This window comes from Otolemur garnettii, unplaced genomic scaffold (assembly GCF_000181295.1).
Source record: "Otolemur garnettii isolate 467f Iridium unplaced genomic scaffold, OtoGar3 scaffold00123, whole genome shotgun sequence".
Classification (NCBI taxonomy): Eukaryota; Metazoa; Chordata; class Mammalia; order Primates; family Galagidae; genus Otolemur; species Otolemur garnettii.
In genome coordinates this window covers 2,922,618-2,935,373 of record NW_003852518.1, presented here as the reverse complement: position 1 = coordinate 2,935,373, position 12,756 = coordinate 2,922,618, and the positions used below count along the sequence as shown (strand labels likewise).

The window sequence follows — 12,756 nt, the reverse complement described above, 5'->3', positions numbered from 1 at the left end:
CATATACCACAGTTTGTTGATCCATTCGTGGATCGATGGGCACTTGGGCTTCTTCCATGACCTGGCAATTATGAATTGGGCTGCGATAAACATTCTGATACAAATATCTTTGTTGTAATGCGATTTTTGGTCATCTAAAAGCATTAATTCTTTAAATTGACCTAAACAGATATCTTTCCATTTATTTGTGTCTTCAATTTTTTTTTTTATCAATTTTTAAGTTTTCTAGGTATAAATCTTTTACCTCCTTGGTTAAAATTATTCCTAAGTGGTTTTTTGGATGCTATTATAAAATGGGGTTGTTTAAAATTTTTTCCAACAATTCATTGTTAGTATATATAAATATGACCAACATTCACATGTTTATTTTGTATCCCATGACTTCATTGAATTTATTTATTAGTTATAACAGATTTTTTTTTTGTTTTTTTGGTGGAATCTTTTCTATATACTAGAAAATGCCTTGTGCAGAGAAGTTTTACTTCTTCCTTTCTGACTTAAATGCCTTTTATTTCTTTGTCTTGTTTAATTGCTCTGTCTAGGACTTCTAGTATTATGCTGAATAGAAGCATACCAAGTGGCCATTCTAATCTTCTTCCTCATTTTAGAGGAAAAGATTTTAGCTTTTCACAGTTGAGTATGATGTTAGCTGTGGACTTATTATATATGACTTTATATTATTGTGTTTCTTTAAACTTTAGGCTTTGCTAATTTCTTTTTCAAGTTCCTTTAGTTCTATATATAGGTTATTAATTTGAAATATTTCTCTTTTTCTTAATATTTGTGTTTATTACTATAAATATCCCACTTAAAACTTTTTTTGTTCCATCTCGCAAATTTTAGTATATTATGTTTCCATTTTCATTTGTTTCATGTTTGACCCATTGGTAGTTCAGAAGTGTGTTGTTTTCATTTATACATATTTGTAAATTTTTCAATTTTCCTTTTACCGTTGTTGTCTGAAATGGTACTAAATGTAATTTCAGTCTTCTTAAATTTCTAAAAGTTTGTTTTGTGATCTAACATATGATCTGTTGTAGAGAATGTTTTATGTGTGCCAGAGAAGAATGTGTGTCTGCTGCTGTTGGAGAAAATGTTCTGTGTATGGTTGATCATTTGATCTAGTTTCCATTTATTGATGTTCTCAATTGTTTTCATCAAGTTTTATATTTTTCAATATACAGGTCTTTCACCTTCTTGGATAAAATTATTTCCAAATATTTTTAGTGTAGCTTAAGTACACTGTTTCTTTGTTGATTTTCTATCTGGATGATGTATCCATTATTTAAAGTGCAATATTGAAGTCCTCCACTATTATTGTATTTCTGTCTTTTTCTCCTTTGACAATTCTGTTAACATTTACCTTATTTATTAAGTACTCTGATGTTGTGTGCTTATCTATTTATAATTTTTATATACTCCTAATAAATTAACACTTTTACTATTATATAGTAACTTTTATTGTCTCCTTTTACAGTTTTTAACTTAAAGTATATTTGCTTCTCTTTGGGTTTTCATTTGCATAGAACAGGCATCCTTAAACTATGGCCCATGGGGCCCACTGAGGAAATTTATCTGGCCCACTGGGTGTTTTTGCCACCGCTGCCTGTCCTGCTTGGCAGCCAACTAGGCCCAGGTCCTGCAGTCTGGCCCTCCTGCCGTCTGAGGGACAGTAAACTGGCCCCCTGTTTATAAGTTTGAGGACCCCTGGTACAGAATATCTTTTTCTATCATTCCATTCTCTGTGTATCCTTAAAACTATAGCAAGTTTCTCACAGACAGCATATAGTTGGGTCTTGGTTTTACTCAATAATTCACTCTAGGTCTTTTGATTTTATCTATTTACATTGCAAGTAATGATTGGTATGTAAGAACATACTCTTAATGTTTGTTAATTTTTTTCTAGCTGTTTTTAGTTTATTTGTTCTTTTATTCTTCTTTTGTTTACCTTTTGATTTAATAATTTTCTATATTGGTATTCTTTGATTCAATTATCTTTAGTAAAAGGCAAAAGACATGTGAGATCTGAAGAGAAACCAGAAATAATGATTCAGTTGTCTCTGGGAATTTTTTTTTTTTTTTTGATGTATGTATGTGAGTGTGTGTGTGTATCTACTTCAGAATATATAAAATATTTCATGTTTGTAAAACCCTATTTTAAGCTGAAAGCAACTTAACTTTGATGACATACCAAAAAGATTTACATTTTGACTTTTATTCATTTATTTTATGTTTCTGACAATTATAGCTTTTTATATTGTATATATACAAATTATTGTTGCTAAAATTATTTTTGATACTCTTATATTTTAACATACTGGTGGCATTAATGTATTGAATATTCTAAATTTGACTGTATAATTAACCTTATAGTATATTTTATAATTTTAAGTTTTTTCATATTACTAATTATCATCCTTTCATTTTATCTTGAAGAACTCCCTTTAGCATTCTTTGTAAGGTCAATGTAGTGGTGATCAAACTATCCAGCTTTTGTTTGTTTGGGAAATTCTTTATCTCTGCTTCATTTCTGAAGAAAAGTGCTGCTGGGTAAAGTATCCTGGTTTTCTAGGGATTTTTTTGTTTGTTTGTTTTTGTTTTTCCCCAGCATTTTGCATATATCATACCACTCTTTCCTAGTCCTTAAGATTTCTGCTGAAAAATCTCTGATAGCCTTGTGGTGATTTCCTTGTATGTGCTGAGCTTTTTTCTCTTGCTGCTTTCAAAATCTGTTTTTGATCATTAACAATTTGATTATTGTGTCTCTCAGTAAATCATTCTTTGGTTAAAGTTGTTTCAGAACTTTTGAGCTTCAGTATATCTCAATGTCATCTTTTTTGTCAAATTTAAAAATACTTCAGAAGTTATTTCTTTAAATAAGCTTTTTCCCTTTTCTTTCTTCTGTTTCTCTTTTCTTTTTCTTTTTCTCCCCCTCCCTCCCTCCCTCCCTCCCTTCCTTCCTTCCTTTCTTTGTTTCTTTCTTGTCATTGTTACCCTCATTTTTGTGTTGTTGCCCTCAGTAGAGTTCTCTGGCACCATACATAGCTCACAGAAACATCACACTCTTGGGTTCAAGTGATCCTCTTGCTCAATGTCTCAGGTAGTTGAGACTTTAGGTACCCACCACAATGCTCAACTACTTTTAGACAGAGTCTTGCTTTTGGTCAGGTTGTCTAGAACTCATGAGCTCAGGAATTCCACCTGCCTTGGCCTCCCAGAGTGCTAGGATTACAGGTGAGCTACCACACCTAGCATCTTCTGTTTCTTTTTTAATACATCTTATAAGACAGAAGTTAGCTCTCTTGATAATGTCCCAAAAACCCTATAAGCTTTCTTTATTTCTTTTCATTCTTCTTTCTTTTATTTCTTCTACCTGAATAAATTCAAATAACCTGTTTCCAAGTTGACAGATTCTTTTGTTTGCTTGATCAGATCTGTGTTTCACTCTCTATTGCAATTTTCATTTCACTTTTTTGTATTATTTAGCTTTAGTATTTCTATTTGATTCTTTTAATTTTTTTCTAGCTGTTTTTGAGCTTCTCCTTTTATTCATGTATTTTTTTTTGTTTGTTTTTCATTGAGTTGTTCTTTGTCTACTTTTAGCTTACTGAGTTTCCTTAAAATAAGTATTTTGAACCCTATGTATGGCAATTTGTAATTCTTTATTTCCTTTGTGTCAGTTATTAGAATATAATTGTTTTCTTTTATAGTATCATATTTCCATTTTTTAAGGTTTCTTAAAACTTTGCTTTATTTACCTTGCATTTGAAGAAGGAATCACCTCTTTTGGTCTTTACTGACTTTGTGCAAGAAATGCTTTCCCCAGTCAGCCAGGTTAGGGATTCTGGGGCTTTCTCAGATCTTTTCAACAGATTTACCTGCTCTGTGCTTCCTGGTCATTCTTGGTGGGAGGGGGGAAGTTCTTAAGATTGTATGCCTTTTCTAAATTACACAACGGCAGGTCAGGTGCTGAGAGCTTGCAACCTGACTACTCTAGAATATTTCCCTGAAATGGTGAAGTTCATGCATCTTTCTTTCAATTCCACAAAGTTGTGCTGGTTGTTTGAATGTCACACATGGACTCACCCTATTTGAGCATACTCTAGTGACATCTGCTTGGGGAAAGGGGAAAATAAGGCATACTGGGTGCTTGAGATGCTTGTAGGCCATTTGTGAGGTGTCTGTTTGTGAGTGGGCTTCCTAATAAAGTTCTCAGGTGGTCAGTATGATCCACAGCTTCTTTTCTCTGCTCCTAGCCTTTCTCAACCTATTGGCTGTGCTGATATCCTTAGTAATCTAGATTAGATGAGAAAGCATTTGGCCTTGACTGGCATCCTGCATGAGTGGGGGAGTCAGGAACTCACTTATTAAGCTCTTACTTTCTCTCATTATACTGACTATGTTGAAGCAAGTGAAAAAAAAGCCAATGGAAAGGTGCTTGCTAGAGGCACAGTGGAGATTTTCTCTCAGCCAGGGTTTGGTTTCACATGTTATTATAAATATTTTTTTTTTTTTTTTTTTTTTTGTCTCAAATGCCCATTGCTTTGTATTTTCTTTTTTTCAGGATGAGCCTAGCTCTGGGATGGACCCCTGCTCTAAGCGGTACCTGTGGCAAACAATAACGAAGGAGGTTCAGGAAGGCTGTGCTGCAGTGCTGACTTCACACAGGTGAACTACACTCTCTTATGTGGCCATTTACTCAGCAAGTCTAAGTAGAAGTCAAAATTTCAGGAGTGCATTCAGGGCCAGACATAGTTCTACACACAGACATTTCTTTATCTTTACAGCACTATAATGATGATATTATTGTTACTCCCCATTGTATACATTAAGAGACTTACAGAGAGGGAGATTAAATAACCAAAATAATACAACAATCAAGTAGCAAAGCTAGAATTATCCTAGTAGTTTGTGTCCAAAGACTACTTTTGCCTAATGCATTGCTACTGCTCAAGGATGAGTACTAGACTTCCTTATTTAGTTCCTCCCAAAGGATCTTTGAAATCCTTTCTACCCAAGGCCTCTTCTCCAAGGTAGAATTATTTGAACCAAAAACTTAACTGGTTACTGAATCTGGGCTAATATTTATTTCATCATAGAATTATTTTTGTAATTAGATTTTAAAATCATTGACTTCTTTTAAATCTGTAATAGATTTTAATAGTTTACAAAGCCATGCAAACATATATTAACAAATTTGTGGTATATGTATACCAATGAATACTATTCAGCCATAAAAAAGATGAAGGATTTACATATTTTATGTTTACCTGGATGGAGCTGAAACACATTCTTCTTAGTAAAGTATCACAAGAATGGAAAAATAAATATCCAATGTACTCAATAGTAGTATGAAATCAGTATATAAACAATTATATGCTCATATAAATAATAGAACACAAATATAGTCTAGAATGGGGGCAGGGGGAAGAGGAAAAGGGGAGAGGTGAGGGGGAAGGATTATTGACAGAAGGAGGGAGAGCATTTAGTGGGATCTCACCTAATGGGTACAATATATGGGTGTATACCATGCCCCCTGGGCAAGGGGGTTTTTTACAACTGGAACTTTACCTTTGAAGTGAGAACAATGTAATCTAAAAATTTGTACCCTAATATTAATTTGAAATTAAAAAAATGTTTATGGAGAGTGGGCAATATCATTTAGCTAATAAATATCCTGATGATGTAATGGAGATCAGGCTTTCAAATTTAGACTTCTCCTTTTTATGCTTAAGTAAAGTAAACCATGAGTATAATGTTAAAAACTTCCAAAGACCTGAAACTTTATCTTCCCTGCAAGATAACAAATTTAGCTTGCCATAGTTTCATGGATGCTGATATAGAGGACACAGAAGTTCTGGGTCAGAGATGAAATACTTTATTACTCACAGAAAAACCAGTAGCCAGTGTCAACATGGTCTGATATTTTCCTTGAACCCCAGTTCCCATAGGAGTAGCATAAGTAAGCATAGAAGGATTCCTTCACACACAGGAGAGGAACACAAAATAGAGTAAACTCTCTATTCTATAGTACTGATAAGCCAGCTCTTGGTTTGGGGAGATGTCACCTCTTCCTTCAAGGTTGTTCACTGCTAAAATAACTTTGAGAAATGGCTCAAGTAAAGTCAAGGCCTTGCATTCTGGAAATTCATGGAAAGGCTGGTAGGAGCATTTATGACCCATGGAAGAATGTCTCTTAGCAACTAGTAAATCATTATGTGTGTGTTTGAGTTAGTAGCCTAGCCCTTGTTACTAGAAGGAAATATAAAATCACCGTATTGTGTGAAATAGAGATTTCTGAGGGCATCTCAAGAGACTTTGCCGGTAACTTACAGCCATTTCCATTAATGTGTTGGGGGCTACCTTGACAATCCAAACTTGTAAACCCAACATGTCATGAAGAAATAAACTGTTAACACACATTGCACATTGCTTCTTGTCAAAGTAGACTTTTCTTAATTTTCTGTCTCTGATGTCTCTTTTTTAACCTTTTACTCTTATTCACCAATAGCTTTGCCTATAATGCCAAACATTTCCAAATTTTTATTGCCATAATAAACATCAATTTTTAAAATAACGTTTTTAAGTTATTTACCTGCCATGTAATATAACCACTGCAAGTATATGATTTTCTAGTAAATCTATAGACTTGTACAAATGTCACCATAAATGAGTTTAGAACATTTCTATCATCCCTTAATTGTTTTCATGCCTGTTTTCAGTTGAACCCTCATCCAAACACCTAGCCTAGAAAAATATTGTTTTTTTTCTGCCTATATCAATTTTCTTTATATTGATATTTTATATTAATAGATCATGCAACAAGTAGTTTTTGTTGTCTGCCTTCTTTAACTTAACATAATGTTTTTGAACTCCATTCATGTTGTAGGAAACATCAGCAGTTTGCTCCTTTTCATTGTTGAACAATATGGCTTTGTATATCCCTGACATGGCTCCATTGTCTTCCTCCTTTTTTGTGCTATTGTTAATCATACATACTATATTTTATATGCTATAAATTCAGTACAACATATAATCACCACTTTGTACAATCTTAAATCTTTTAAAGAAGATAAGAAAATATATAAGAAAATTATATTTTCAGAGTGTTATACACTAACATGTGTAATTGTCATTTCTGATGTTTATTTGTCCATGTGAAAAATTTGAGAACGTTCTGGCCATTATTTACTCAAACTTTTTTTAATTTGTTCTATCTTCTCTCCTCTTTTTGGTCCATTCTTTGTTCAAACTCTGATATTAGTGCACAAATCTATGAGTTTATGCTTATTTCTCCTTAATCTTGTTTTTCTTAATTTTTGTATTGGGTAACTTTTACTGATTTATGTTCAAGTTCCCCGATTCTTCTGCCATCTTGAATCTGATGGTAACCCTTCAGTGAATTTTTCATTTCTTTTATTGTACTTTTTGCTTAAAGATTTTTTTATTTTATAACTTGCATGTCTTTCTTCAGAATCTCCATTATCAAACTTTCCTTTAATTCTTTAAACATATATTGCTTGATCATAGTTTTAATGGCTGCATTGAATGTTTTTCTACTAAATCTAGCATCAAGAAATGCTTAGAAACAATTTCGACTGACTTCTTTTTTCCTTTATTATGGATCACAATTTTTGTTTTCTTTGCCTATGTCTTATAATTTTTATTGAAAACTGAACATTTTTATAATTGTTCCTCTTTTTAAAAATATTTGTTCATTTTGTATCTACCTGGAATAAATCTATGAAAAGTTTTTCCCTTATAGTAAGTGGCTATTGATGATTCTGCTCAGTTTATTTTTTCAAATTTGTTTCCATTTATTTAAGCCTGGCTGCATAGAAGTCATGCCTGTTTTTACGCAGGCCTGTTGCCAGCCAGTGAGTGGGTAGAGGTTAGACTCAACCATATCAGTCCAACAAGATTTTTGTCTTCTGATGAGAGACCTATGAGTATATGACAGGAACACTCAAAGTTCAGGCCATTTTCAGGTTGGCTCAGTTTTACTGGGGGTCTTTTGTGTCTCTGCTGTGTGCATGTGGATAGCCTCTGGGACAACGTGCAATGTGTGCTGGCCTAGCCTTCTTTCTCCTGTCTCTACTGCTCATGCCTGCTGCCTCAGTTATATGCCACAGCCACAAAGTTTCAGTCTAGTGGAGGCCTCCTCTGTCCAGATATTGGAATGTTGGCCTTTCATGTTTGCCTGGCTCTAAGATAGTCACATCTACCAACAATGCTACTGGGCCTGGGCATTGCCCAGTGGTCCTTGTTGAGTACACTTCCCTTGGCTGTGACTGAGAAGCTACCAGAGCTTATACCTGCTCTGCCCTGCTAGCAGCTGTGTGTTGGGGGCAGTGGGTAGAGATGAGAGCAGTCCAGGGCTGGAATGCCACAGACTGCCACTCTTCCTATCCTAAGCTTAGCAGTTTGTTAGCTGTAAATTCTGGTTAGGCTTCTGTATTCCTTTGGCTGCTTTTCTGAATTCATAAATGGTTGTTTTTGTTAATTTTGTCCAGATTTATAGTTATTTTTGAGGGAAATAATTTGACAATTTCTTCATTTGACTATAGCCAGAAGTCCTACCACTGATACTTTTTTCTTCTTTTTTTTCTTTCACTTCAGGAAATAAAATCTTACACTAAAATGAATTAAATTTGACCCATTTACTTTATCATAATGTGTATATGTTTTTGCTTAAAATCATTATTTTGCTTTGCCAATTCTGCAAATTCCTATATTTATGTGGCTGGTGTTTGTTTGCTGGCATGAGAACTTCATGTGCATGCAGAGGTCCTAAGATTGGGTAAAGTGGTATCACAATACAAATTTCTTTTATTTCCTTTATATAATTATAGCAGACTATAACTTTCTTTCTAAGAAAGACCACATATTGCTGCAGTTTCTTTTATATCCTCCTATCATTTGGCTTTACATTAAAGATATATATTCATTTCCACACATCTGTCCATATTCATGCAATACAAAGATTTAAATTATTCACTGTTACTGAAGAGTAGGGCAGCTGATGAGGGATTCTGTGACTCTACAGCAGGAGCCTTTGGTTGAGAAGACTTCAAATTGGGCATTTTGCTCCTATTTGAGTTTATATCTCATTGCTTCTTCTGTTCTTTATCCCAGAGGATCTTGGTAAAGCATGGAGCAGGAAGCTGAGGGTAAGAACTCTGCAAAGTTTAATTACTAAGAGGAATTTGAAACAGTTCAACCAAGAATAACTAACACTATGAAACTAACATAGTGCTGAAGTGACTACATCACCTAACCATATTTATGTGCTAATCAGATTAACCTCCCATAAAGGAAATTTGGCCTCCCTTTTTTTGAGCAAAAGACTGACCAGCGACTGCTTTCATAGCACAATTCCTGGCTTTGTGTATTTTTCTTGATGTGAAAGATCATCAAAATGTCTGTCTTTGTCCTCTAGGCTGTGATTTCATCCCATATATTTGGAGAATATTTGTTGGAGAGTTAATACCAATTCAGTTATAACTACCAAGTCAGTTATTCTGAGGACTTACTTTGTATTGGTTGCTATTTGGACTTACATTTGTCTGCCCTATGTTTAAGGAAGTGATTTCGTAGTCTTCCTCTTTATTTAAGTACCTATGGTTCACTCATTAAAAAACAATAGGACTATTAAATCAAAATTAATTAAAGAAACATAGAGAAAGATAGGTTTTCACAGATACATCCATAAAGCATGTTTGGAATGCTTATCATATGTATTCCTCAGACTTCATGTTAAACTACAAAAGAACCTCAACCTATAGTAGCTCAGACTAAGACGTATTTTTTTCTCTTACTTCATAATTCATCTTACTGGGCTGTGCCCCATCAGGCTGACCAAGGCCTTGGGTTTTTTCTGCCATGCTGTCATCACAGTTGTCATGGCTGTTGTTGACTCCTCAGTATTATGTTTACCCAGCTCAAGGAAAGTGGACAAAAACCAAAATCTAGCTCAGTGGGTTGCCATATTTCAAGATGACCCAGAGATTGTACATTCTATTGACCTGCTCTTGTTGCATATCCACATTCACCTGCAAAGAAGGTTGAGAAATATAATCTTGATCTAAATACACACTAACCAGATACCTTAGGACTGTTCTGCAATAAGATATGCTTTCTGTAGAGAATTTGGATAATATAAAATTATAAAAGAAGGAAAGAAATTGAGCTGTTAATTTCACTGTTCAGGTATTGATAGGCATACTTTTTTTGTGGCTTTTTTCCTTCCTTGGAAATTTCTTTCACATACCTGTGAAGTTCTTCTAATTTGCATTATCACCTTATCATTCTATACTACGACCTTTGTCCCATGAACTTAATGACTTTAGAGGCCCTGATTTGATGGCTGACTGCCGCAGGGATGTGCTCTCATTTATCTGAGTATTGTGTTATCCTACCATGACACATTTAGGTTTACCTGCTTTCAAATGTTTATATAAATAAGTCCTTACATGTATTCATGTTTGTTGCATTTCCTAGAGTAAGTTCCCAGAAAAGGAATTAAATCTAAGTTGGTTTCAAAAAAGTAACACCAATTTTTATTCTCAGCAGCAATATATGAGATAATGTATTTAGAATTACTGAGGAAATGACTTTGTCTCTCTGGGTATTTTTTCATCTGATAACATATTTTTATAGAAATTAGAATGGAAGTAAAACACATTTTTCTCTGAAGCATACATGAGGGATTCCATCTGGTTGGAATATAGTTTTAAAATTAATTAATTTGGGGCGGCGACTGTGGCTACCAGAGCCATACCAGAGCTGGTGAGTTCAAACTCGGCCCCAGCCCAAAACTGCAAAACATAAAAAAATAATAATAATAAAATTAATTGATTTGATGGTTTAGTTTATAATTTGTTGGTATGTTTATTAACCATGAACAGCTCTTTTAATGATCTCTACATGTTATTTGCCCTTTCTTCATTGAATTTATGTAATTTTGTTTTTAAATTATTATGTGTGAATTAATTAAAGTATACCACCCCCTACCTATTATGTTTCTCGCAATTTTTTTTGATCTGAGTTTGCTGCGATTTGCTACACTTCTTAGACGTGTGCAGATTTGTCTTCTCAAGTGTATCAAAAATCCCTTTCAGAGCTCTTTCCACTGCTGCTATCCTCAGAAAGTATGTTCCCATCCTCAAATCACTTACATATTTAAGCTATTATATCTTTTTTGGGGGGGTTCTTATTTTCTTCTAATGCCATCTGCTTCATCTGCTTTGTAATTATTCAGTGTATTATTTAATTTTAATTATTTTTGCTATGTCATAAATATTAATATTTTCTGGACAAGTCTTCTCTCAAGACTTTCTTTTAATATTTTTCTTTCTCTCACTAAGTGATTTTATTTTATTTTATTTTTACATATACATGTGTTTATTTGGTTTCCACTTTTTGCCTTTACAAAATTAAAAAGGCTTAAAATTTAATAACAATAATAATGTTTAAGATAAGAACTAGAAACAAAAACCTCATAAAGAACAAATGAAGATAAATATATTCAGAAAAGAAATCAGACAATGGCTATAACAAAAGATTGAGCAATAATAATGCAAGAAAAGTTACATTCACATTGTCAAATAAGAGTTATGTCTATTATAGAATGTTGGACTGAGGTTCAGTATGGAGTCATCAGTTAACTTATTTTTTTTCCAAGTTTCAAAAGATAGACAACTAATATTTATGAATAAAAATAAAAGATAATTTTAAAAAACAGATCATGCCAAATCTTATACACAACAGCAAAAGAAGAAATACTTTGAAATCATTCTACTTCATCTGGATATACCTAATATTAAAATTGGACAAAATATGTTATTATAAAGGGGAAATTACAAAATATTTCACTTATAAATGAGGATACAATATCCTAAACAATATATTAACAAGTTGAATTAAAAATTAATGTTTAAGTAATGTACTTTGGTCAGAATTAAATCCAATTTATGTGAGAATTAGTCACTATTTTCTTTTCTTTTCTTTGTTTTCTTTTCCTTTCCCTTACCCCCTCCCTCTTTCTCTGTCTGGTCTCCTCTTCCCCCACCCCACCCCCCACTGTGTCATTGATTGTCATTAATGTCCTCATATCAAAGTTGAGTACATAGGATTGATACTTCTCCATTCCTGTGATGCTTCACTAAGAATAATGTGTTCCACCTCCGTCCAGGTTAGTACAAATGCTGCAAAATCTCCATTCTTTTAAAAGGCTGAATAGTATTCCATGGTATACATATGGCACAGCTTACCAATCCATTCCTGGGTTGAAGGGCATTTAGGCTGTTTCCACAATTTAGCAATTATAAATTGAGTTGTGTAAAACAGTCTAGAACAAGTTTTTTTTTTTCCTTCTGGATAGATGCCCAGTAATGGGATGGCAGGATCAAACAGGAAGTCCAGCTCAAGTTCTTTGAGGTTTCTCCATACTTTCTCCCAAAAAGGTTGTATTAGTTTACAGTCCCACCAGCAGTGTAAAAGTGTTTCTTTCTCTCTGCATCCTCACCAGCATCGGCAGTTTTGAGATGTAGTGATATGGTCCATTCTCACTGGGGTTAGATGGTATCTCAGGGTGGTTTCAATTTGCATTTCTCTAATAATTAGGGATAATGAGCATCTTTTCATATGTTTGTTAGCCATTCATCTGTCTTCTTTAGGGACGGGTCTGTTCATTCATCTCTCTTCCCCATTGATTTATGGGATTGTTGATTTTTTTCTTGTGGATTAATTTAAGTT

At 33.8% G+C, this 12,756-nt stretch overlaps 1 protein-coding gene across 1 annotated transcript in view; it reads left to right on the top strand.

The window, feature by feature from the left end:
- The window catches only part of ABCA13 (ATP binding cassette subfamily A member 13), a 557,155-nt gene that overhangs the window by 505,217 nt on the left and 39,182 nt on the right, over positions 1–12,756 (top strand). The window contains exon 58 of the mRNA XM_003797747.1: positions 4,565–4,668. Coding sequence (XP_003797795.1) covers positions 4,565–4,668 — 104 coding nt within the window. The remainder of the gene's footprint in view (positions 1–4,564; positions 4,669–12,756) is intronic.